Below are 22,697 nucleotides of genomic sequence, written 5' to 3'. Positions count from 1 at the left end.
TTATTGGTACCGTATCGTATGTACGGCTTTATTGAATAGCCAAGCTAAGCTGTCCATGGCCAATTATATATGTGGCGGTTTTAGAATAACTTTTTAGCCTTGGACGAATAGCATTGCTAGTAGCCACATTAGATGAATTACACGTACAGTAGTTGTAAATGCCAGACATAAGATTGCATCTTATGATTGATGTTGGTGTGTTCATTTCCTGTTGTATCATACTACGATATAGTTTTCATTTAAAAATGTAGCTTGCTGAAATGATTTCCATAGCTTTGGTAGAGATATAATAATTGATAAGAAAAACAGAAACGCTTGGGTTGGCTTGGGTTGGGTTGTGAACCCTTATGGAATACTGGCAGGGCATACGTTAGTTGTAACCATTTTGCAATATTTGGATCCATGCATTCTTTATGGTAGAAGTCATCAAGTGTTCCTACCTATTCGGTACTTTTGTTTGATGCTTGTTAATGGTATCTTGGCTTGGTTGACGTCCGATAATTCTGTACCTGTGTTTAATATAAGTAACGTAGGTGTGCACTACTTCAATGTGCAACAAATATTAGCCTGCCCCTGTGATCAATAGAATGTTCAATTCCAAACAATTTTGTTTTCGTATCATTTTTGTCTGATAAAAAGAGGGTGGAACAGATATTCACTCACTCATCACTCACCCACTCACTCACTCACTAACTCACTCACTCACTCACTCACTCACTCACTCACTCATCACTCACTCACTTCTTATACACTTATATACACTTCGTTATATCGTATGCGAAATATGAATTTGGTAGCAATCGTGGCCACTCTTTCTTGACGATTTTAGCCTGTTGCATTGCTCCGATATTCTAGTGTACATACTTTAATTTCACAACACAACAACCAAGGCAGTTGTTCCAAACCCAGTACTTTATTGAACATAGAAAGGGAACAAAGGTAACAAAATTCACAGTCGATCGGGGGACACATTAAAGGCACATGCACACCAAAGTAAGGTCGAATGCTACAATAGTCTGCGAAAATTTGTTACATTTACATTTTACACATTTTAGAAAAAAGTTGTTATGGCGTGCCCCAGAACCGTCGAAGGAAACGCTGACGTCACCCTAGGTAAAATCAGAGCTGGAAATGCTAAAGACATGCGCACTGAACGCCGTTTGGTGACCCCGCGAGTTTTCAAGAGTTCTGGGCATGCGTCGTGGACGCAAGTGAGCTATCTTCTAAAGGCAGCCGTCGAAACACATGGTGGTCCTTCGTTGCATCTGATTGAACTTCTTTGTTTTTTTTCTCGGCAAACATAAATAGCTCTAACTATACATGGTGTTCCTGGATGTTATCAAACACCGTCCTCTTCCTCTCCTCACGCGGATATCTGGGGAAAATGATGACAAAATATGATTAGCCCATGTACACTACAATAATGCAATTTTGCAAGCAATAATTCACTGCAAAATAATCCTATATTGGATCCAAAATAGCTAGTTATGTATACCCGGCAACCGTCTCCTAGCAACCGTAGAGCAACATTGGATATATACTTTGACACAGTCACTACGTCAATAATTCTTCGAGTTTGGCCATTTCTCTCACATGGCGTATTTCGAATCTCACCTAAAACTACAGAAACATGAATGTCAACGTACCTTAACCAGTCAGGATGTACTTGACGAACTCTGTTGGGAAATAGAATTGAAACATTGTCAGACCCTACCATTGGCGAACGTATAAGCTACGTTCCTCCAAACAGACCGAAAGGCTGACGTCATAGTCAGACGTGCACACCTGTGCACTATTTTTGATGACGGCTCAATGTTCTTTCATCGGTGAAATGGCCCAAATGTGATGTCTAGCGACATGGATGATTGTATGAAAACAAAATGGTCGACATGATTGGCGTGGTTGTCATAGCGACGGTTACCATGGTGGCAATGAAGGGAACCGTAGTAACTTCGGGAGAGGCCATTGTATTTCGAAGGGGGTTAAGAATAACAACTATTCTTCCAACCCTCTACGACGCAATGATAACCTGTCGCTCAAGTTGAAACAGGTTTCTTCAAGAATGCCATGTCTCGTACGCAACACAATTTTCGTTGCTTGCTTTGAAAATTTCAGTTTGTGAAAGTTTTGAGCGATACTTTTTGTAGACATTTTCAATAGCTGTTGCATCACTAAGTACCTAGCGGAGGTTCTCATACAGTACGTTTAGTCGTGCGTTGGTACAGACAAGCATGAGTTTAAGATGCGAGATGCTTAAGGAGATTTGAATGACAGAAAGGAGAAAACATTTGCAGACGAATAAAATAGAGGACAGAAACGTCTTGAAACGAAGTAGGATGCAGATAAGACAAGACTTGGCGAACGGACGTAATACAATAAAGACATAGGGGTTTGTAACTATATGTTCGTCATGCGGTACAAGAAGCATTAGGGTGGGACTTTGGGCTTGTCAGGCACTGAGGATGCATATGCTCAGCTACAGTCACGCAGAATCTCGTTCATCAATGGAAATGAAGAAAAGAAGTTTACATTTCTTGTCAAAAGAAATAGAGCCGACGGATGTTGAATCACGGATTTTTGTACTTTCTATGTTTCTGAGATTCTGCGTGACTTCGCAGGACGTCACTGTTACTATCGTTATAACCTCCTTATCATGTGACACAACATTGGTCTACAGAATCATTTCGGGGTTTTAGCCAAAGGAAATTGACGTTACGAAACAATGATCACGTGAACAGACAAACGAGATTCTGCGAGACTGTACGAGACATGGACAGACTTGAAAACACCGTCATACGCGCACGGGACTTGGCATAGGGGACAGATACGAGTAACGTTGGAGCACAGGTCAGTCAGAAATGAGAGTACGTACTAAATAGCCTCTGTGAGAGCGAAACTGATGAATTCTGTAAGAACATGAAGCAGGTGAAATGTCAGTACAAGCCATAGAACAGTGGAAAGGCGAGGAGTATATAGGAGTTTGGACAAGTCTTTCATATTCTTCAAATTTTGTCTTTTAGATTCGTTGCCACCCAATACCGTTTGCTCAAAATCTCGTGATTTAAGTCAGACTTGTCCAATCCCTATCAAAGACAGAAAGCACATTTAAGTGAACTTTGTGTAAAGGAATAACAATTAAGGTAAGAGTTAATTCAAGGCATATCATGAGCAGAAAAGCATGTCTCAAGAAAGGAATGGCTCAAGCAGAGAGAATGCATGAAATGAGATTAATGAGAAGTATGGTGATGATGATGAATAGAAGCAAGTTGGGAAAAAGGATACCAAATTAGGAGGTTAATGAACACTGCACGAAATGGCCTCGTATCCCGGCGTATACGTACAGGGATTCCTCCGGAAATATTCCATATCCCGGTGCGGATTTAGCGTATCCGTTAAAACTAACGGATACGCTAAATCCGCACCGGGATATGGAATATTTCCGGAGGAATCCCTGTACGTATACGCCGGGATACGAGACCATTTCGTGCAGTGGAAGAGAGAAAGGAATATAGAAAATGGAAGTAGCAGTTATGATGTACATGTGACGTTATGTATAAAGTGCAAGCTTCAAGTTGCCCGGCTGCTTTGATGAGAAAAAGATGTTATTAGAGAGATATGAACTGAATGATATTATCTGTAGCGAAAATAATCAAAATAAAGGAAGCGTCAGATATCATTCACAACGATTCAGTAGACCGTTTGAAGCGGAAGATGCATCGCAGAGTGATTTATAGAAGTTACTTTTTTAGTTTGGATAAGGGGGTTCTCCAAGGGATGTGATATAGAATGTAACACGTAATGCGCATGGCATGGTTACCTATGGTCTAGCCCTCCAAGGCAAATTTAGAGAAAGCTGTGTGAGTGGAAAACAGAAGAAATCGTTAAAAGGAGTTCGATGGTAACAGAGTTGACAGGAATACAAAGAAAAGATACGCCAGAATGTTGCTTTCTTTCTTATGATGAGCTTAGGAGGAAAAGATAGTAAAGAGATAGCAGATGTCAAGTTGGTAGGGTTGTAGTAGTTTTCGTTGCTTGTCGGTTGTCAACGGTAGAACAACAACAACAACACATTATGCTATGCTCCTCATCATTGGTAGGGGTTGAGCATCAGGGTACTGGTTTACCAATGGCAGATAGGGGAACAATGCATTATGTTACCGCTTTCTAGCATTGAAAGGAGCCACGCGTCTAAAATACTTTCTGACAGGCAGAAGGCATCTTATAGCAGAAAGGAGTGAAACGGAGTTGGAGGCATTCAAAACCTTTTACAAATTCGAGCTCATATGTCATTTTTCACAATTTGTCTTGGATTTACTGAAAGATTTTGGATGCCTGCAATTTGCGGTTGGGATAATTGTAGTTTCAGCTCCAGAAGCTAAGGGACGAAGCAGCATTTTATCTTATAGAAAGGCTGATTTACATCGAAAGGGAGAAATGCATATTTAGGCGGACGGAACAGTGCTGAAAGAGAAAGCGAAATTAATATATCACATATAGAGGGGGAGGGGGGCGCCAAGGTTGTCGGTGTCTACGGTAAGGTGTGGGGGGGGTGATTCGATAGTCAAAGTAAAGCGCAGAGGGAACGACGCATCGCTATGACAATGTTTGCCAACCATTTAGACCATTTTGCTGAAGACTATTTACTCACAAACAATTTGCAGGCGAAGAAGAGTATTGAGGATATTGGAGATGAAAGTAGCTTGCGACATGAAATCTTAGAAAGCAAGAAGACAAAGAATGGAGACGCAACCTGGTTCAAGCAGTGAAAGAAGGAAGTAAAGAACGGACGACAGGAAGGATGAAGGTGTTACCTATTTACTTAGCCGGTCATGAGGTACTTTGCAAAGGCTGAGAAGGAAGGAGGTTTAAGGAGAAAAAGACATAAGTGATATGAAGTGCTTGACTGAAAGGGAAGACGTATTGCATGGTTGAAGATGACTGAAAATCATTTGCGTGAAACTATGCATGGAAAGAGCGACACTTTTTTTTTACCAAACATGTCCATTGCAAAACCTTGTGCAAGTTACAACACATGTTTTGCTGTATATACCATGACCCATGCATATAAATTAGAATGCATAAAACATACATCATCAAGTATAATTGTTTTTGAGAAACATGAAAGCAACAAGGTGTATAGCTTTTACTTTTTAATTGATAGTGTAGCTAGAAAGCGAGGAGCTGTTTTTCTTTTCCACTTTGCGACAGAAACAACGACATAAATATGCATGCAATTCCGATTCCCTTGCAACCTCTGCTATTCAAGCCTCTCGCTCAGAAACCAGGAGCCGTAATTCGATACAACTCTAAATTTGGGGAGGTTATTTCCGTCTAGGAATTTCTCTTGACGTGGATTCGCGACTACAACTAGATATTGGTAATGCTCTGTACTCAACTATGCTCAATTTAAACGAGTTTCTCTGCATGGACGCTTTGTTGTTTTTCTAAATCTAAATCTATTGTCAAGTTATCGAGTTAGCTAACTAAGTTATTAACTGAGTACGTACTGTCGTAGTTGACATTGCCCTCTGCGTCCTCCTGTCCGCCACCGCCAGCCATCAACTCATCAACCTGGGCCTCAGTCAGCTTCTCACCTGCGAGGGAACGTCAAGGTAACGTCAACGTTACGTCAACGTCATTACGCACTAATGAAGTTCAAGCAAGCAAATACGCCCTACGCCACACACTGATCCTAGCCTCTATATACATCTGAATTGGCAGCTTGTACTTCGATAGGTTAACTAGAACTTTTGTACTAGCTCGCTGTTTTTACACTGAACGTTAGTGATTACAAATGTTTATGTAACGTGTATGATGCTATTGCTTGGTCTATCGAAAAACGTTGTTGCTTTCGCAGAAGGCATATTTCAAAATTGCATTTAACACCGAGTTCTCTATTGTCTTTGTATCATACTTTCTCTCCTGACGGCCGCCACATTACATAAACAGTGCCATTTCAAGCTCATAATTTTTTTATGCACATATGAAATGCCCAATGAGAAAACCACGCACCTAGTGTGGCCAACACGTGACGCAGCTCAGCACCACTGATCAGGCCTGTGCCCTCCTTGTCGAACAGCTTCAGACCCTCGAAGAAGTCCTCGTAGGATCCGACCTCGCCCTGGCCAAGGACCGTCTTGTGGATGGCCAGGTAGTCATCGAAGCTGAGCCTCTTGCCCTCTGTGGAAGATGAAGATAAATTGATCAGAATTGTACCGCTGAGAGTTTACAGGCATTGGGCTGAAATGATGATTTTTACGCCATTCGAACGCATGAGATATCATTGCTACTATAGTCAATCGATACGCCTACAAATTCCAGCATGTCTAAAAATGCTAGTATTTTCGGCTGTAATTGCTCTACTGTGACGTCAAAAATATATCACACTGCAGCAGCGCTGGTCATTGGTCACCAAGTGACATGATACCATAAGCCCGTAATTTTTATCCAATCACACCGTGTCATTCCCACTCTCCTCGATAAATGTTTTAAAAGTTTTGGAGTCTCTTGTGCTATGTTTTACCCATAGGGAAAACTAAACGTCTGAAAGGTGTTTCATCGACTTACCATTCGCCTTCGCGATCTTCTCGACCTCCGCGTTGCTGGGGTTCAGGCCGAAAGACCTCAAGACATCGCCCAGCTGTGCGCCGTCGATCTTGCCGTCACCCTTGTTGTCAAACAGGGGGAATCCATCCTTCATCTCTGCAGGGCGATTTAAAAACAATAGGGGGCGTGAGTGAACGGACATTGGCAAGATACATTGGGGATATACCCTGTAATGGCATAAAGCTAGTCGAGCACGTGCAACCGCGAATTTAAGCTGCTGAAATTCTGCAGACTAAATTAAGTATTCCCCGTCTAATAATTGTAATATCAAAGCTGGAACTGTAGACTTCTCATTTTCCTTGGCGCGTCCGCAATAACCATAATTCATACACTCTGATGGTATAAGCATATCTAATTACATCGTAAATGTTGCTAGTACAGTATTCAATGATGTTTGCTTGTCTTAAGCTTGTATCATCCATTCGTCTGCATTGTAAACTAATCCATATTCCTTTTTAACAATCACCGCAGCAGTTTTTTTTCACTGGCAATGCAGAAATGATAATAAGTATTCAAGTATTAGCACAGTTTCTCTACCCGTCGAAATATAATATCGGCAAATACATTCCTCACCCTACATAGTTTCTACTCTCGATATAAATAGTCTGCGGATCGCTCTAGAGTTCAAGCCTCGCTGCCTATGCTGACGTACCCAAAAAAGGGGCACACGAACAGCTGACATAATTTCTGAAAGCGCAATTTGACACCCCGCCGCCCCCAAAATAGCCTCGCGTTTCTGATTGCTTTTAATACTTGCAGTGACATTTTGTGTAAAGAAGGGCTGATAAGATTTGCAAAGCTTGGCCCTCTAAAGTTCCTACACGTCCGATACTTCAATGTCAAAGAGGGCGCTTACGATAGTCTGGTATACATTAGGTATATATTGGAAGATAAGTCACGATCGGTATGCAAGCCAGCATCTACAATCACTAACTGTAAGGTTACTGCCAAACAATCTCGCACGCATGATTTTTTTGGGCAGATGTGTTATCTGTTCCACGTTTCTTGCACATCATACTTTCTCATCTTACAAACAACACGACTACTTTAAACTTTAAAATCACCGAAGGGCAGACAGGCAGTTTGCATACTTTCCCTTTTCCCATGCATACCACACACAAGAAGAAGTTTCTAGAGTTGTATCCCCCCTCCCACACACACTGTAATTAATCCTACAGAAGCGCGTCTCATCTTAACTAATCACAACTGTTATCATAGACATTTTGCACTGACAAGGCGCCAAGGGAGCACACAGTAGGCAATGTAGGGCAGCCAAGGGCTCATGACGGGCTGTCCTTATTTGGGAACGGGCCATGTCTGAGCTAGGTGATACCCTCCGAATGTTTGTCTATTTAAAGAACGGCCCCATCCCCCCTACATTAGCACCCCTACTAAACAAACTTGCCTAGCTCTACTGCTGGTTTCGGCTGACACAAATCCAATAACCTATGCTCTCCATTAAAATCCATGTTGTAAAATTACTTTTGAAATGATAGCCACTTTGCGGCAGTGAAGCACGTAGGATGGTAGAATTTCTTTATCTCGGTGCCCTCCCAAACAAGGTCAGTTACTCCCCCCATCCATTTCTCGCATTGCCAAAATTCTTCCCCAAGAAAGAACGTGGTACCCCCAAGGCTTTCTCCTCCACTATATATCGCCTTGGCTCGCTCCCCGTAAAGAGCCTTGGACAAGTTGGCAGCCTTGCCTTCTCGTCTGTTTTGTCTCGTAGGTAAAGAGTTTGGTACTCACCAAAAAGCTGTTGTTCCAACAACATAAACCTTGAAGGTCATTTGAGCATACCATATCCACACAAACATTCCTCTCACCATCATCCCCCTGCTCACAACACATTCCAACCAAGATCTAACTGTACGCCTCGCTAGTTGTGGGAAACCGCTTGTCCTAGCCAGTTTTCCTAAATGGGTACATCTGTCGTACAACGTTCAGACGAGAAGAGTGTGTGAAGTTGAAGTTGAACTCACCATCAATCATAGATTGCTCGATTTCCGCCTGAGGGGTACAGAAAGAAAAATATATATTAGAAGATCAGAAAGTTATGAATCTTTATATTCATTATATTACGAGATGCTATTAGAACTATAAGACGGCATGCATTAAGTTTATATCTCACATACCAATGTGTCAAGTTACAAGTTAGGTTAGGTTGTAGACGTCTCGTCAGTGGCCCAACTTTGACGGTTTCCTACGCATCATCCTAGCTTTGTATAGCAAAAACAGTAAAACCATGCAATGAAATAGCTGCAAGTTAGGCCATTCATTGTCCTTTGCATACACAGTTTACCATGGGGATTAGGTACTAGTACGAAGTAAAACTTTATCTATTCAAACATAAGAAGCGGTACCAGCTGCAAGTTCTATCTGTCAGCTTTAGCGTTTCAAGTTCCCATCGCTTAGTCCTAATCTTCCCCACTGTTTTCGAGCTGGCACTTTAAGCGTGTCCAATACTGAACGGTCCAGAAGACTATAACAACAAAGAAAGTGTCGTCTGATTCTGAGGTAAGCTGTGTGTCACATACCATGGCGATGTCCTATGTGAGTCTTCGCCTCCAGCAGCTAGTGTCCAACGCCAGGAGAGAGTGGGCTGTGGAAGCTTGGGTGACACCCCGCCAGTTTTTATACTTTATGTCACGTCACGACCACGTGACCAAGAACTTGGAATTTTTCCTGATCACGTGATCGATAAGCGATGGCATTCCGCGGATCACGTGACAGATATGGTTGTAAAGGGCGCTGCTGATTCAGGGCAGGCTGCCAATCACAGCCACTATTACGGGGGCCTACGGTAAGGGAACCAAACGGTTGAGCCAAGCAGCTTCTTGTTTTAGACACAACGGACTGGGAAATTCCGCGGGTGCCAACGGCGAAGGATATTTTTACTCCACATTAGCTTGCAGGACAATATAGCGTACACATTGGTATTGAAGGTTCAATCTTCAATGTATGTCATTGTTTGTAGAATCGTCGCCACTTGGACGAGTATAATTGAACTTGTCTGGAGTTGTATTACATGTGTGAGCTATATTTTGTGGTGTGAAGTTTCATTTCATATTTCGCATCAAGCATTTGCAACATCAATGCGTACGAGGTCACGCCTCCAAGCTCTTTTTCTGGAATCGCCATTTTTATATTTTTTTCTCTCCAGAATATTCCATATGTACATGTATCGACACTAATGATTCACAAAGTTGTTGATAGTCAATTAAGTACACCTGGCTATCACTAGTTTTAGGGCTACTGATCTATAATGATCGATAAAAATTAATCTGGTCATGATATCAATTAATTTGCTGAAATCACAAAATGCTCATGTCTGATGTTCCTCGGTGTTTGAATAGTAGTGATCAAATTTCTTGAAAGCGTGACGCCTAACAACAATATCATTTGAACCCGCCGCGACGAGATGCTAGTTTGCAGTTTAAGCAAAGTTTTGCAGTTTATGCAAAATATTTCATATTGTCATTCTATACCATGAAAAAATACGTTGTTAGTATATATTGAAAAAGGACATGGAGACGGCAAACCACCGATGATGCAAATTTCTACCCTATTTTCGTCACGGTTAAGAATACCTAAATATCCTGCATCTGGCCATGGATTCCAATATTTCCCGAAGGATGATCACATAGTGCTATAGGGTATGAGTTTCCGTTCACCAAATTAGAAAAAAAAATGTTCATAGCTTAACCAGTTACGTTACTCAAAATAAGTGAAAACATAACATCATTGACAAGGTGTTGCCTTGACCGAGGTCACGTTAAACATGCCAGTCCCTGTATGTCAGTGCCAGATGATAATGACATTGAAGAATCATGATAGCATATAGGCAAAGGGAAAGGTATTGCTTTAGCACAAATAGATACCCCTGCTAACATGGGCACAGCAAATCTCTCATGACGCTACATCAGCAAAGAAAACACTTAGTAGCAGAGGTTTACACGGCCGAGGCGACACGCCCTCAGCTGTTATATGTTTACAGAGTGCTATCAGTTGTCGATTAGCCACAGGGCTTTCACTGCCCCGGCCACAAAATGCCGTGCTTTGGAAGTTTACAAAACAGAAGGGGAACTGCTACTGCCTAAATGCTAAACTGTTAGGTCATTCCTAATCTTGCTGCAAACTGTTTCAGATAAGAAACATAGTAAGAAAAAGGAAAGGGTAAGTCCGCGTAAGAAGAGAAAGCAAGACAGAAGTTGTGATCGATAAGACCAATTATGAAAGAAGGCTGATCCAAGATTATCGTCCACCAATCTCAACTGCTGTGCGATAATATTTCAGAGCGGTCTTAAAGTCCTCAATAAGGAAACAAGTTCATGTCTTAAGATGTATTGAAATCGCGTGTTGGTCATGAGGTTCAGAGTTCATATTGAGCGAATAGAGATGTTTTATGGTTCCAAATTTCAAAGCTAAACGTCCTTCGAATTCCTGAAGAAGGGAAACCGTTATTAGGGCGACTGACCCAATCGCTCCAGCTCTAGACACATCACCTGACCATACTGGCAAGTCACGTGAGCAGTCGACATCGGCGAAAGGGGGCAAAAAGTTTGTCGTTGGTATAGCCTGAATATCCTTTCCTCGTACTTTAGATGTATGTACTGTATGTATGTAAGGCCAGGGTCACTAAAAATGTCATATCATAGGACAAATTAGTCTCCTCTTAGTTCTAACGGTGGAGATGTTCTGAGGAGAGTGGAATTTTGTTGGTGAGGCAGGGGCACATACATACATGCAAGGAGGTTATATAGAACCTCATTGATACATGTAGCCTGTCTGGTATTCATTCAGTCAAGTTCGCTCCTCTATTCGAGACAGGGTAGCGATAATAGAGGAGCAGACTGAAACTAGAAACTAAATAGGATATTGAATCCAGGCTAAATACACATTTAGAGAAATCACAACAATGTGGTTCTTTGGTGGGATGAGTTATTCTGCAGCTGGGTTTTATCCACCGTATCCTAAGTAATAGCCGTAGTCTGCCTTGACTGAAGCCTACCGTCTACCAAGGCTAGACGTTTTGTATTTATAATTTTCCATCGGCAGCATGCTATTTCAATCAAACTGAAATTGCCACTGCAGTGCAAATTTTGCCGTATGAATTGCCTTCTAGCGACCAGGCTGTTGCACAAAATGTGAACGTAAGCAACCCGGAACGAATCTGACTCGTGTGGTTCCTAGATCATCTATTTGCTGATAATATGTACTTTGCATACAAGTCGCTAAGCGTCGCTCTTAGTTGAGTTACAATTTCCCCTTTGACCTCTCCTATCCCGACACCCTCTACTACGTACTTCCGTTCTGACACCGCCCAGACTGCCGCAGTGAAGATGGTAAGACCCTTAAAATACCTTAAATAAGTCGATTTCTAACCCTCTAAATCCATTTTTCTGATTATCCTGTTGATAATGACATTATTCTTTCCATTCTCTTCCAGTCTTACTTTTCGGAGGAACAGATTTCAGGTAGGGAACCGTTTTGTTTCCGGCGAATTTTGGCACCGTCTTGTAACCTGTCTGTCAACTTAACTGTTAGAACTGAATGTTAACTTTTATGCATATCGATCGAGCCATACGCCAAGAACTATAAGATATGATTGATTCTTCTTAAGACTTAAAGGTTAGATGAAGTTTTCGGTACTGTAGATGTTTACATTTCTCCTTATTTGAACGCTGGAGTTTCTTGTGAACTGACCAATTTTTAGGCGGGCCAGACCAAATATGTAACCTTAAAAAATTGTACATTTGCAATGTCTCACATTGTAGTATTTTATTATGCTCTGAGTAAAATTTTCTGCTAAAATTGTAAATCCAGTCAATTGTAAAAAATGCATGAGGATAAGTCGTATGAATCATAAGAAAGTCTAAACCAAGAACCCCCCTAAAAGGGTGTAGAATGGTACATCCTGTGGTGACGTCATAGGATGTACAATATCCAGGTATTTGGCAGACTGGTTTCCTATGACCTCCGTTTGCACTAGTTACCTTATATGGCTAAGGAATGTCAGAGGGTGTACACAAGACTTCTCCCAGTTTGTGTAACCCTTAACGAGGGAGAATTCAAATGTGCCGTTCATATACTAGTATGCTAACTGTTTTTTCACTGATACATCAATATTTCAGTGCAAATTATATTGCTCACGTTTGTATCATATTTTAATGATGTAACATTTAAGGGAAGGATGATTTGAGGCAAACTGCAGGACTGAGAAAAGTAAATAAGAGTACCGCCAGGAAATGTTGACGTAAACAAGGGTTGAAGTCCTAGCCCCACTTGTGCAAACGTCAATGGTGAACACATGCCGTTCTCTGAATTTCGTTGATGAGCTGCTTGTGGCCATGGGAATTAGTCAATGTGTGAGTTACTGCCATTTGCAGTGCTTAATCATTGTAATAGGGAATAGACTTGTAGACTTTTGGCAGGAAAATACTAACCTATAGCACGCTGAAGTAGCCATTTGGCACCCCATTCTCTATTGGTTGCAGAGTTAGGCAGCAGGGAGAAGGTTAAAATACTATAACTCCCATGGTGGTAAATGACAGGAATTCCATACTTGCGGCGGCGTTAGGAAGCTAAGTTAAATGTGAACATTATTAGACGTAAACCATGCAAACCAGGGCTCCATTTACATAGTTTCTGAGGAAATGCTACACTAACATAATTTTGCTAAGATACTGTAAGACCATTATACTTTTGTGTTATTAAGTGATTTGGGTAGAGAAGATGATAAACTGATGTCTTTTAGGCAAACAACACCATTTGCATTATCAATGATAAACATTTATGTTACCCCTGGCCCACTTAAAAATCATTTGGGAAGGTATGACATCATTTTTTTGCCACAGTACTCTTTCCGTTTGTGGGCTTGAAAGATTATCTTGCATATCTTTGATGAGATTATACTCCATAAATGCATTATTATAATACAGTTTTGTAATATAATTGCAGCAGTGGGTGTATAATATGAGTGGGCGACTTGGTATTGGGCATTACAACCTACCCCCCTAAGGGGTATTCAGCGGGACTGAGTCATGGTAAGATCATTACTCTCATCTCCCAAATAAACATACCCCCCGGAATAAACATACCCCCTGGACAAATCTTCAAAATCTAATAAACGTACCCCCCGGAATAAACATACCCCCCGGAAATTAACCAAATTTTCAGATAAACTGTGTCCATGCTACTTCTGTCCGAGGGAAAAATGATAAGCAGGTAGCTGTTGGTTCTCTTTATTCATTTACGCCTGTCTGAGGACCATACCTGTAAAGTTGACAGATATTGAACAGAATAACTGTACACATCATGCTCAAATTGTAATCTTCCTTGCCACTTCAAAAAAAAATATAGTAGTCATGTTGAAAAATTGGGTCAACATTTAGACCATGAACAGAAAATTACAATATCCTGAAGATATGGTCATCACAGGTAAAGTTCTTAACTTATTTGTAAAAGCCATAGAGAAAAGGAAGAATTTATAATGACAATGTATATGATGTAACTTTTTTCTTTCCCAACTTGCCATTTATCTTCTATGCATAGAAACATAGATTTGTAAACATAACATGCCACAAACTATTGTGTTGTGTCAAAGGACATAATCATATAATATCAAGGACAATATCATATAATGTTCTGGTTTTTGTTGTTGCAATCCAAATAATTTGAAATTCAGAAATTACTCTTGTAGGTAGAAAAAAACATTCATTTTGAGAAACTAAATTGTCAACAAATTTGTGAGAAACCTCAGGCTTACGATGTTGCCACATTTTAACCACAGGGTTCTCATGTTACACTTGAAAGAGTGAGCCAGACAGTAGCTGGCGCCGAAGACAGAAAGGGGCGGGGCGGGGCTACAAAGCTACATCGATGTTCTTAGAAAACTGCAACATTCTTTCTGTAGAGGGGTGATATTTTTAAAGGATTTTTAAGTGATAATAACGGTGACTAGATTGCAATTCAATTTTATGTATAGACTTTAATATTGAAACTTTCTTTGTAAAAATGCAAAACATATTTCTGACTAAGGCAAAGAAGTTTTATTTGTAGATCAAAAAGAGTTGTTTCCCCTTCCTCGACGTGAGCTCTTCCATGACAAAACTTTCCCACCAGAGTCACGTCCTGCGATATTGTCACAGTGGCGATTTTCCAAGCGCTAAGTTTTCCTGTTTGTGGTAGGATTGAAATGTTTTGATATATTTTGAAAGACATTATACAATTTTTCATGCTAAGACACAGATTTTTCGTGGTGTTGTTTTTATATTTTCATTTTGGGAAAGACTGTATCTCACGTGAGTAGAGAAATTTACATGCGTTAAATATTACTGTGCGCCGCTGGCATGTTTCTTTTCTGATCAGCGTGCTTTGGTTTACGATGTAAACAGAGACTGTCAAAGTTGTTTATGAAACAAGAATTGCATTTCAAAACGTCAGTGTGGCGTCTTATTTTCTCCCAATAAGTGAATAACAACGTTGACTTTGTAGTGTCCATAGTGATCGACCGATACGTTACGAGTTCCGCCGGGATTTCACAAAGGCCGGGTCATAGCGGCCTCTGTAGTGGCCGGGATATCAACGCCGCATGGTCGAAAAATAGCGAGTTATGAGCAAAAATGCAGGGGAAATATGGGCAGGAAAACCCAAGCTTTAAATTTTAAGGGGATCCTAGGTTAGCAAAATTTTGATTTTCAAGAAAACAATAAACGTACCGTCCAAAATGAGAACGTACTGGGTGGATTTTGAGGCTGAAAAAAATAAACGTACCGGTACGTTTATTTGGGAGATGAGAGTAGTGATCATGGCACATGATACAGGATTTAAAAAAAAGCCCTTTGAAAGTTTGATAACCTTACAAGTGAAGATGTCTTCCCACAATGATGTCCCAAGAAAGAGGACTCTACTAGGATTTCATTTCATTGGTGTAACCTGAACATAGAATTTTTGTTTGACATTGCCACACCCAACCTTCCCTAGGGCATTCATTTACATAAAACCATGTTATATCAATCCCTCATATGACATGTCAATCACATGCACTTTAGAATAATATATGCAATAACCTAATGTACATAATGAAGTAGGCTATACAAATGTAGTATTTAGATTACCTATTTCTTACATGATGAAATGCCTTCAGAAAACATTTTCATTATTTTGAAATGTCAAGGCTCGAAATTCATTTTTGGAAATAGGTGACCTGCTGCACCTTAGTTGAAAATCTAGGTGCAGAGAAATTAAGATTTGGTGCACAACACAGTAATGCAACTGTGTGCAACAGTAGCTTTACATATGTTACCCTACTCAATTTGTCAAATATCTAGATGCACTGGTGCACCAGCAGTAAAATATTATTAGGTGCACAGCTCCAATTTTGGGTGCACCGCAGTGCATGTGCACACAATATTTCAAGCCCCGAATGTCAAGCAAATGTTGATGTGTATTGGAAGGCAGCTGGGACATGTGCATTAGATTGACCTTGACACTTTGAAGGTCAAGTTAAAGACTGTTGTTGTTTTGTTTGTGCAGAATTCCAGGAGGCCTTCTCCCTGTTTGACAAGAGGGGGGATGGGAAAATAGACAAGGGCCAGCTGGCTGAGGTGTTACGGTCTCTGGGTCAGAACCCGACCAACGCTGAGGTCAAGAAGGTCTCCGCAGAGTTCAGAGGTGAGGGGTCACATTTAGAAAAAATCCACACTTTTGACCTTTAATGTTAAAGTTGTTATTAATGGTAACTCTAAAAATATTTGTGATATTTTGTGGTCACTTTTCCTCTGTGAATTCATTGTACCTTCAAACAGACACTGACTATTGTTTCAGCGGCAAAGGTGAAATTTCAAAATCAAAGATCGTTAATTTTAGGTGCAATGAATTTATGATATTGTCCATCATTCCCATATGGGTTTTGATGAAGCTTTTATTATGTACATGTACATGTACCAAACAGTATCACTACTAACTCTTTCTTACCTAGACTGAAGTACATGTACTATAATTCTTTAGAGTAAGTCAATGTACAAAATATTTAAACTACTGGTGATTAGTAGATGACACTTTAACACAGCATATTAATCCTCCTCACAGACAACTCCAGGATCAGTTTTGAGGAATTCCTGCCGATCCTGGAGGCCTTTGCCAAGCACTCCAAGGAAGCCGGGTCCTTTGAGGACTTTGTGGAGGGTCTGAAGGTCTTTGACAAGGACGGCAACGGGCTGATAGTGGGCGCTGAGCTGCGGCACGTCCTCACAACACTGGGTAAGATCGTTAATCAAAGTGGAACTGTAATTTCACAAGAAACTGGCCTTTTTTTTCAAGTGGCCAACTCCAGTCTTTGTCAAGGAATGGTGAGATACTGTAAAGTTGAAAATGTTCACGGTGATTTTATTTTCCCTTTTTTGTAGTTCTCTCTTCACTACGAAATCATGTCACTTGAAATATGCGTTTCCATTGTAATACTACTGTTCAGCAGACTTGTTTCGAGTGCAAACTTACTATCCTGGGAAAGTCTCCTTTTCCTTCCTAATGTGAAAATAAGGCCCTGTCAAAATAGATGAATTTTCAGCTACGCAGATTGGGAGGGGGTTGTGGCTTGATTATCGTCCATTGACTCATGTATCAAACGGTCAGCCCCCTGATCTGACTTAGTCCTGAAGGAAAGAGGTCAAGGACCGTTGCGGTCAGAGAGAAACTTACGGGATCTTTAAAGGGAGCTCGCAGCAAATCGGACAAAGTGGAAGGGACTGAAGGAAGACTGAATGTGGCTGCAGGATGTTTCTACTACTGCAGCAGCAGAAAACAGTGGACTACTACTTCTACAGTTATTGATTATCAAAAATGATCATTTGGAAAAATTCAGTCTGCAGTTAACCTTCGCGCTGCTGCCTAAACTTGTAACCGACACAAATTTCTTGTTGCAAAGGGACATCAGTAGGGAGAAGTTTAAAACTAATAAAAACGACTCCTTTTGCTTGAGTATTTAGAAATTTCTGACACTCTTCCCTAGTTTAGATTTGTACATTATTAAAGAATGGTGACTAGATGTCACAGATTTTGTGGAATTGTTCACTTACATGAAGTTTCAGTTATGGACTACAGTCTACTGACTTAGCAATGTCTTAAAAGGATTCTTATTGTTTCCTTTGTCTCCTTTGATCTTCAGGAGAAAAGTTGACAGAAGAAGAAGTAGAACAACTGGTGGCAGGACAGGAGGACCAACATGGCATGATTAACTATGAAGGTAACAAGAAAACCCCCTCTATTCTACATGGAACATTCCTTATCACATATGCTATTCCCTGTAAGAGACATTCCATTTCAGAATGCAGGGGAGGGGCAGGTTTGAAAATGTGAAAAGGGACTTTGTGATACTAAGAATTTTTTTGGTTTTATGTGATTTTCTTCCTTTTGTTTGTAAACACACCCAAAGATTTGCAAATATGTCTGTTAGTGTAGTCAGACTTCTTATGTTGTGTGAGTTATTTTGTTCTGTTCAGGTTTTAATTGTAGTAAGTTTTAGTACTTAGTATTTTGTGTGAGGTATCTTGTTCTGTTTAGGTTTGTAAATGTTTTGATTGTAGTAAGTTTTATTTCTTGTTTCTGTGGCAAAGATATGTAGGGTTTTCCTTTCCTTGTACCTTAGTGTAGTAAGTGTTATTTCTTGTTTCTGTGCCAATAGACTTGTAGAATTTTCCATTGTAGTAAGTTTCGTTTCTTGTTTCTGTATTTCCCCGTCTTTTGTCACAGAGTTTGTCCATGAAGTGGTATATTCCCACAGGGTAAGAAAGCATGTGCACGAGTTGTGCTTGCTGTACGGGACATGGTTTAAACCCTTGTGATACCGACCACCGATATAGAAGTGTTTGCTCTTTTCAGCAGTTAGGATGACAAAGGTTAATGGGAAAGTGGTACTCCTCATTTTAACCCTTCCAAAATCCGAAGGTTTAAGAAATTTGCTCTTAATTAAACTGAGAGAACAAAGATTGATTGGAAGGATTCTATGATTGAATTTTAAGATGAAAACTTAAAGATGATCATTATATTGTACTCTGGATTGAAAAGGGTACATATTTCTGTAAGTTCACGAAGAAGTATGTTTTATAAAAAAACTTTGGAAGAAAAATCATTTTGTATATGAGACCTTCTTTTGCATTAAAAGCTTGGTTCCTTTTTGTCTGAAAATGTTGTATGTGGACAATGTTATAGGAAGGTTGAATCTCTATGAAATTTCAGAGAGTACCGCTTTCTTTTGATTTCTTTTTGACCATAACTTCATTCTTCATGTGTGTGCCATCTATTAATATTAATATTACTTCTACCTCATTCCCAGAGTTTATCCGAATGGTTATTGCAGAGAATAGGGTAAGGCGGTGGCATGAATGTATTTGCTCTGTAGCAAAGCATAGCCATGCCTTGAACAGAAAATGATAAACATTTAACAATTATTTCTTCCAGCCTTAAGTTTTCAATCCAAACAGAACTTACACCACCTTTCCACTAGACACCCCGACCAATCAACCTCCTTGAAACTCAGATTCGAATCAGCCATGACCCGACAAATTGCTTTCTAAGTTAACGTTGCCATGGCAAGTAGTTGGTTTCATGGTGGTCGGCTTGTATCATTTCCAAACTGCCAAAATTGTCCATCTGAAAACATTATTAAAAAGTTGACACCTTCCCGCATCTCACTGGCGAGTTTGTTTTGCCAAATTTATTCGTTAAAGCAAACTAGGAAGCAACTTGTCGGGTCATGGCTGATGCGAATCTGAGTTTCGAAGACGTCGATTGGTGGGGGATGCTAGAGGCTTACACCACTGTGCGACCAAATATTTGCAAGGTCATTCTACATGTATGAATTTCATTGATAAAGAACAAGTCTTTTTACGTTTTGTATGTTTTGTTGTCTCTTTAACCATACTTGCATCATATTTCTATTATAAAATCATGGGTCACAAATCCAGTTTTGGCTGCTCAATGGTTGCTCAGCAGTGGCCGTCTAGTGGAAAGAGGGGGCCTTAACGAATAACGACAGTCCTTTAGGAAAGCGTAAATTGCCTTATTAACATATCCAATGCACAGAAAGTTGTTGATTTTACTAACTGCATGGTATCAATCCATTAACCATCCATGCTGTTATGATTATTTAATATTTTTTCTAGAAATGTATTCAGTGATACACTACATGTTTTTTGAAAAATTTAGATGAAGAGAAAGGCAGAGTGTGAGATTCTTTTCCGGTGTTTGGCTTTTTGTTCACGAAACAGTTTTTATGCTGAATCTTCCTGATTTTGTTATTTTGGTTTAGGTTAAAACATGATCAATGTATTTTGCCCAGCAGATTAATTATCGTCCCCAATTCGTTTTTCCATGTGGCTCCTAATCCCACATTGCACTTTGAACATATGGCTTCAGCAGAAAGTGAAAAAAAAACTATCACAAGTTTTTTATACACAACTTTTTGGCAACACCTCAAGGGAGGAGCCATTTCATGTCATCCCTGTTGGTGATACATTATGGAATGTCTTTCGGATGGGGCGTAAATGGGGGGGTCCCGTGATCGAGGAGGTGCCTCCAACACGTTAAAAGAAACTACAACAGCCTCATTACTCAGATGGGTAACTACTGGCTGTCCTTCAGATGAATATTAAAGTTGTATGCCTAATGTTTATGTTTGTTTGTTTGTTTGTTTACAGAGTTTGTAAGGATGGTGGTGTCCAACTGAGCAACGCCATGCTTGACGAGCACGGACGTGATCAACTGACACAAACAGCAAAATCATGAAAGAGAGGCCAGACCAGTCAATTTAATCTGAGTCGTAATACATAGGAAATGCCCTATTCATTCTAGCTTTTGTTATGAATTGATAATGAAATCAAAGTTGCTCACATTTTAAGAATATGCTAAATGGAGCATTGTGAGAATTTTATTTGGAAATCATTTGATGGAAATCTACATGTAGTCACAAAGCAGCCCTTTGACTCATAATCTAATTTTTTTTTAAACTTACATCTTCACTTGTGTAAAACATTCCAATTCCTTATTAAAGATTGTTGTTTAGTCTTGTAAAAATTGTCTTTGTTCAGATTTTGTAGACTTGACTGGTTACTTGTCCTTCGGAGACATTTTAAGACCCAAGGATTGGACTAGAGCTAAACTGAGGAAAATTAGCATATTGTGTCAATCACAGAAGGCGCTGTCCCCAGGTGAGTTATAAGCTGGACTGGTCTGGCTTCAGAATGGTGTGAGGGAACGTCCATTGTCCTGGACCCCCACCATAGGGTGGCTTTACGAAAACTAGTTTTGATACCTACACAAGAAACAACAGTACAGTCAGCGTGTGATGTACTAGGAAGTACAGTAGTCATTACTTAAGTGTAACTTATGCAAATCTGCTTTCATAGCGTGCTAGACTAGAGATTTCAAAAGAGGTTTACAACTTGAAGAAAAGGTTGTGATCACTGTTACAGGTGATAGACCATATATTTTATTTACTTTCTTGAGGTCGTAGATAAACGGTAAACTTATTAGGACTTATCTTGATGTTGTTCCAAATAAAAACGTGGTACTCAAAAGCGCTCCCTACTAGCAATGTCACAATATGACCCCTGAATAGAAAAAGAAGTACATGTATGTATTTCTGTGCTGTAGCAACTGTATGAGAGATAGAAGAATATGTTCTCCAAATATAACATTTTAACAAGACTGAAGATATACCAATTGTAACCTTTGCCCCATGACCTATGACCGTTCCCCTATTTAGATGATTAGATATGACATCATGAACAAGGATCCATCTTGAATGTACAAGTTATGCTAAGTAGCAGAGGTTATACACCTCTGTTTTTGCAGTGTCAATTTTCCCTGCTTTAAATTGCTCTCAAGCAAATTGGTACAGGTGTGCTAGTTACTGTAATAAAGTTTGATATTAGTATTTCTATGGATTTCAGTGGCTGTTTTTCATGTGCTCATATTTCTGAAATGTTCCAAGCTCACTGCATTTGTCAGTTGATGACATGTAAGATTTTAGGGCTTTATGCTAATTAGTATATTACCCTTGTATCTGCGATCGTGTTTGGAAGAGAAGATGTACTGTCAGTACTGTGTGGAGCCTTTTCCTTTGGAGCCTGACCTGAAGTTGTAACTTTACTGTTGTGTGTGTGTGTGTGGTGTGCCGGTGTGTGGTGTGCATGTGTGTGTGGCGTGCATGTGTGTGTGGTGTGCATGTGTGTGTGTGCGCGCCTCTGTCCAATACGGTCAATTCCTCCAATAAGGTCATGGTTTTTGGACATACATGTGTACTTCCAAAATGAAGGTCAATATAGCACCAAACGTTTGCTAAGTTATCGCTTTCTGAGACTCCCCGTTTGTTAAAGACAGCGTTTATCTTGTCTGTTAATTTTTCCAACTCGCTGCGACCGGTACAAGGACGCCAATGTTACTCAGCGGAATGGATTAGAACTGCAACTGGTAGAAGTAGGCATTCCTGACCATTCAACGGTCTCGCAAACACCAAACACAATAATCACTTCACGAAGGTCTTAACATTTTCAACCATGTTATAATCGATCCTAATAATTATAAACAACATAGAGTAACCCCCACGAAGTCTAGTATAATAGCCCGTTGTAAGTGACACAACATAAGAAGGCCTTAGAATCACACTTGGTCAAGGTCAACCAAAATATGAAAAGAACTTAAACTTCGGCTGATCACAACTGAAGTTGAAACGTGCGGTTACATAACCTATGGCGCATAATGTTCAGCAACGACATCACGTTTAAGGTAAGATAGCTTTTCAAACCTTGTTTTCAAAACATAGCCTTGTCTGAGAACCGTTTTTCGTAGACTTTGAAGCTGAAGGGACACACCTGTCCACCTCGCAGGCGAAACGTAAACAGAAGCAAACATCGAACATGGAGACGTCAACAGAACGTCCGACTTGTGACGTCGCCGTCGTTATCTCCAAGGTGACAGTTTGCGTACGTTCGAACTTCAAACTCGAACTTAACTGTTACATTCGAAGTTCGAACGTTAACAAACTGTCGCCTTGGAAATGCCGTCGACGACGTACACATGCAGTTATAGTC

The 22,697-nt window shown here is 40.2% G+C and overlaps 2 protein-coding genes across 10 annotated transcripts; one reads left to right on the top strand and one right to left on the bottom strand.

Moving 5' to 3' along the window:
- Positions 1-893: 893 nt before the first annotated feature.
- On the bottom strand, positions 894-9,257 carry LOC136445967 (myosin, essential light chain). 7 transcript variants are annotated; one of them, XR_010757473.1, is made up of 10 exons: positions 9,144-9,257; positions 8,589-8,616; positions 6,568-6,702; positions 6,013-6,180; positions 5,508-5,594; positions 4,812-4,848; positions 3,818-3,853; positions 2,873-2,906; positions 1,647-1,676; positions 894-1,375 (listed from the first exon to the last, which is right to left on the bottom strand). XR_010757473.1 is itself a non-coding variant. In XM_066444223.1 (8 exons), exons 1-6 carry the CDS (start codon positions 9,144-9,146, stop codon positions 4,820-4,822), a joined length of 450 nt encoding a protein of 149 aa, XP_066300320.1. In that variant the 5' UTR covers positions 9,147-9,257; the 3' UTR covers positions 894-1,375; positions 1,647-1,676; positions 4,812-4,819. The 7 variants fall into 7 exon arrangements, 4 of the variants coding, with proteins under 4 accessions (XP_066300320.1, XP_066300323.1, XP_066300319.1 ...); XR_010757474.1 differs by lacking the exon at positions 4,812-4,848; XR_010757475.1 differs by lacking the exon at positions 2,873-2,906 and having other exon boundaries at positions 1,330-1,375.
- Positions 9,258-11,849: 2,592 nt separating this feature from the next.
- Positions 11,850-21,541, top strand: LOC136446093 (myosin light polypeptide 6-like). 3 transcript variants are annotated; one of them, XM_066444366.1, is made up of 7 exons: positions 11,850-11,951; positions 12,056-12,083; positions 16,144-16,281; positions 16,699-16,869; positions 17,774-17,851; positions 18,941-18,972; positions 20,304-21,541. In XM_066444366.1, the coding sequence occupies exons 1-7, from the start codon at positions 11,949-11,951 to the stop codon at positions 20,310-20,312; spliced, it is 459 nt and encodes a 152-aa protein (XP_066300463.1). In that variant the 5' UTR covers positions 11,850-11,948; the 3' UTR covers positions 20,313-21,541. The 3 variants fall into 3 exon arrangements, with proteins under 3 accessions (XP_066300463.1, XP_066300462.1, XP_066300464.1); XM_066444365.1 differs by lacking the exon at positions 18,941-18,972 and adding an exon at positions 18,358-18,389; XM_066444367.1 differs by lacking the exon at positions 18,941-18,972.
- The last annotated feature ends 1,156 nt before the right edge of the window (positions 21,542-22,697 follow it).

Source organism: Branchiostoma lanceolatum, chromosome 12 (assembly GCF_035083965.1).
Source record: "Branchiostoma lanceolatum isolate klBraLanc5 chromosome 12, klBraLanc5.hap2, whole genome shotgun sequence".
Lineage (NCBI taxonomy): Eukaryota > Metazoa > Chordata > Leptocardii > Amphioxiformes > Branchiostomatidae > Branchiostoma > Branchiostoma lanceolatum.
This window is presented reverse-complemented; position numbering and strand designations above follow the sequence as displayed.

What these genes read in the sequence shown, in the direction of transcription:
- LOC136445967 (XM_066444222.1), bottom strand. An exon ending in GAAGATCGCGAAGGCGAATG is followed by an intron (nt 6,181 to 6,567) that starts GTAAGTCGATGA and finishes CATCTTCCACAG; the next exon opens with AGGGCAAGAGGCTCAGCTTC. An exon ending in TCACGTGTTGGCCACACTAG is followed by an intron (nt 5,595 to 6,012) that starts GTGCGTGGTTTT and finishes GTTCCCTCGCAG; the next exon opens with GTGAGAAGCTGACTGAGGCC.
- LOC136446093 (XM_066444366.1), top strand. An exon ending in GGTCTCCGCAGAGTTCAGAG is followed by an intron (nt 16,282 to 16,698) that starts GTGAGGGGTCAC and finishes TCCTCCTCACAG; the next exon opens with ACAACTCCAGGATCAGTTTT. An exon ending in TGGCATGATTAACTATGAAG is followed by an intron (nt 17,852 to 18,940) that starts GTAACAAGAAAA and finishes CCTCATTCCCAG; the next exon opens with AGTTTATCCGAATGGTTATT.